The following is a 3,639-nucleotide window of genomic DNA, read 5'->3' on the forward strand; positions in this document are numbered from 1 at the left end:
CGAGAGATGCTACCAAGGCTTTTAGTTCACCTACCGGGCCAGCAGCCCAGTTCAGGAGGGTCTGCCCAGGCTTCGGGGTAGTCAGGGAGGATCTGGGCAGCCTACATGGCTATTTGAATTTTGAACTGAGATGGGTAAGAATAGTTTATTTCATTCCAACCTTAACAATGAAGGTAATGGAAAAGAACACAACAACCAAATGGACAGGCAATTAAATGAAATGAGGCAGCGAATTCTGGAGAAATAGCCTAAATTTGATCTGTTAGTCTGTAACACAAATTCCGAGTATCTCATGGTCCAACAGCTATGAATAGAGCCACCACCCATGAGACCTTTTTGGCCTATGTTTTCTTCCATTTAAACATCCCTCCAGTCCCTTTAACTCCGCGTATAAGATTTGTGTCAAGTCAAACTTTGTAAAGTTTGACCAAATTTATATTAGAAAATATCAACATCTACAATATCAAAAACATATAATATGAAACTACATTCCATAATGAATCTAATGATATTGATTTCGTATTATGAATTGTTGATACTTATCTCTATAAGTTTGGTCAAATTAGAGATACTCTGACTTCAGGCAAAACTTATATGCAGACTAAGGACTGGAGGGACGAATTAAGGCTTCCTTGGAATTCTATTACTATACGATTCTCAAGAGCACGTAAATATTGCATGACTAGGGGACGACGACATTTTCCAACAAATAGCATAGAAGTATAGAACATGCTCCTGTCACGAGAAGCACAGAAACATATATGTATGAAATATTTCTCTGACAAAGCATTTTGCAAGACAGTAAAAGGCTAAAGACGAAGAATTTTGACAGCATAGGTACATTACCAAATGATGGCACATGTGTCATATGCGACCAACATAAAGAAGAAAAACATCTGCATAATCACCATGTTCAGCAGTGTACCAGGTCACACAGCCAGCAACAAACATTTAATCATCTCGTTTTGTATCCCAATCCTTCATCTTCTTACTTCCCTTTGGTTTAGCAATAGGTGCATTCATGCCCGCCATTTTTGCATTATATTTTGTTCGCAGCGGCCCGTTTGTAGCCCATCTGAAATTCAACAAGAAATAAGTAAGGGCCATGACTTCCTTGTTATAAGATAGGAATGACTGCCCTTTAACCAAAAACAAACTAATTGATAAATATCATCCACAAGGCTAGAATAATAACAAAGAGGGGGACAAATCAGGCATGCCAATAGAATAAATAGAGAGGGGCTATTAGTATTCTGCTGAAAAGCATACACAGAGAGTCTTCTATGTAGGCTAGTATTGTCTGGACCAAGTACTGGATAGATGGCACATGTTCTACCGATAAGCAATAGGACGATAATTAAACAGGCCAACTGAAAATTTTCAGGTAGAAAATAGTAATGCCAAAAGAATGAGTACATACGGTGCATCCCAGTCGGTAGTGTCCTCGTTAACAAGATGTGTCCACTTTGTTCTGCCACTCCGCCCGAAATGCTTGACTTGCATGACCTTGGGCAAGATGCTCTTGTCCATCTTATCTTCACCGGTGGGCGCAGAGAAATCACGGGTGTATATAGCATCTCTACCAGCTGACTGGCTGACGTCATCACCGCCTTCCTGGAAGAAGGCACCCTTGTGGTAGTACTTCTGCATAAAGTTCCACTTCTGCTTGGACTTCTGGAGAGAAGGTTTCGGGTTCTTCTTCTCCCATTCTCGGCGCTCCTCCTCGGTCATATTCCTCACCTTGTCAATCTCTTCCTTCTCCTTCAGCCTCGCATACCTTTCCTCCCTGTCCCTCTTAATCCGCGCCATCTCACGGTTCTTCCATGACTCATACTCCTCGGCTTCGTTCTGCTCATCATCCGTGTCGACATCCTCAATGCTAGCATCCTCGTTAAGCGCCTTCTGAATGTGCTCGTCCTTCCTAATCTCCTCCACCACAATCTGCCTGGTCTCGATCTTCCTAGCCTCGAGCCTCTTCCTGATGGTCTCCTCCACCTGCCGCTCCTCCTCCTCCAGCCGCTCGCGCTCGGCGATGGTGTCCCGCTGCGCCTTGGGTATGAACACGGGCTTCACCATGGCCATGCCCATCTGCTCGTCCTCCGAGTCGGTCTCGTACTCGGATTCCTCCGACTCCTGCACATCATCCTCTAGCGGCTCATCCTCCTGCGGGAGCAGCTCCTCCTCCTCCTGCTCCCTGAGGCGCTGCCTCTCCTTGATCCTCCGCCGCCTCTCCTCCTGCGCGTCCTCGTCGTCCTCCTCCTCCACCTGGGCCTCCTGCCTGTCCCGCTCCTCCTCGGCGGTGGACACGATCTCGGCCTGCCGGATGCGGCGGTGGTCGGCCCGGAGCTCCTCCTTGTTCTCCGCGCGCGTCTCCGCGAGGCGCCGGAGCCGCCGGTCGTCCTTGGGGGGGCGGTCGCGGTCGCGGTCCCCTTCCTCGGCCTTGGGGAACGCCTCGTCGAGGGAGACCTTGGCCGCCCGGAGATCGATGTCGTCCTCGGCCTCCTCGGCCCACTCGGGCTTCTTTCCCGGCCAGTAGCGCTTCACCTTGGTCTGGCCGATCTTGCCCCGGAGCTTGTCGCGCACCGCGATGGCCGCATCGCTGACCCCCGCCGCCACGGACATGGCGCTCGCGCTCGGCCGCTGGACTGCTTGGGGCGGTGACGGGGAGGGACTCGGGGAAGGCGGTGTCCAACCCTAATAAAGCGAAGACAAATCCGAGCAGGCTAGGGTTTGATTGCCGAGGGAAGGAAAGAAGCGCGTCTGATATGGATCCGGTGGAGGGGAGGAAGGGCTCCTTGGGCGGTGCTTTGGTGGGGGGTGGGAGGGGGCGGAGGCGGTGGAGGTGGAGGTTCCGGCGGCGCCGCCAGAGGAGGTCGAGCCTTCCGGAACGGGGATGAGAAGAGGGGAGCCGGGCGCCTGCGCGTGAGGCCTGGGGCGGGGGAAGGGCTTGGAGGGGGGCCGTGTGAGAATAGAAAAGGGCCCTGAGGCCGTGTAGACCACTGCCTGCGACCAAGCGGACCGCCTTACCGAGGCCCACCGCTGGGACTTCTCTCGGCCCAGCTACTTTTCAATCCAAAATCAAACACTTCTCAAATTCCGTAAAAAGCAGTTTTAAAACGCCATCCAAACTCCAAACGGATAAAACCAATTTAACTGCTGCTCACTGCGTCAAGTTGCTGGAAAAACGCCATCCAACCATGGCTGCATTATAAGCGCGCAAAGTATACCAAGTTTGAAATATTTAGTAAAAGAAAGGAGTCTAGCATCTCTCTTTTTTTTTAGGCAATCACACGAACCTTTATTATGATGTCACAATGTTTACAGGACGAACAAAAGATCTTCGGGGTGTCCTAACCAAACATGGCGGCCCACCCCTAACTTGAGAGCATGCTTCGCTAGATTGCAAGCCTCGAAATTCGAGCTCCTAAACTCATGGACGAAATTACAAAGGATAAAAGAACTACTAGGCTCTATGATGCTACCAGGCTTCAGGTCACCCACCAGGCCAGCGGTCCAGCTCAGGAGGGTCTGTCCGGGCTTCAAAAGACAGTTTTTCCTTTAAAAAAAGAAGACATTTTTGCCATATAGGAGCTTGCGAGTATCTGATGAAATGCATCTCCGGCTTGCTTGTACGACACT

The 3,639-nt window shown here is 50.2% G+C and overlaps 1 protein-coding gene across 1 annotated transcript; it reads right to left on the bottom strand.

Moving 5' to 3' along the window:
• Nucleotides 1-698: 698 nt before the first annotated feature.
• LOC109769969 (uncharacterized) lies at nucleotides 699-2,983 on the bottom strand. Its single transcript, XM_020328677.4, has 2 exons — nucleotides 1,421-2,983; nucleotides 699-1,075 (listed from the first exon to the last, which is right to left on the bottom strand). Exons 1-2 carry the CDS (start codon nucleotides 2,620-2,622, stop codon nucleotides 952-954), a joined length of 1,326 nt encoding a protein of 441 aa, XP_020184266.1. The 5' UTR covers nucleotides 2,623-2,983; the 3' UTR covers nucleotides 699-951.
• Between the last annotated feature and the right edge of the window lie 656 nt (nucleotides 2,984-3,639).

Source organism: Aegilops tauschii, chromosome 3, assembly GCF_002575655.3.
Source record: "Aegilops tauschii subsp. strangulata cultivar AL8/78 chromosome 3, Aet v6.0, whole genome shotgun sequence".
NCBI classification, from domain to species: domain Eukaryota; kingdom Viridiplantae; phylum Streptophyta; class Magnoliopsida; order Poales; family Poaceae; genus Aegilops; species Aegilops tauschii.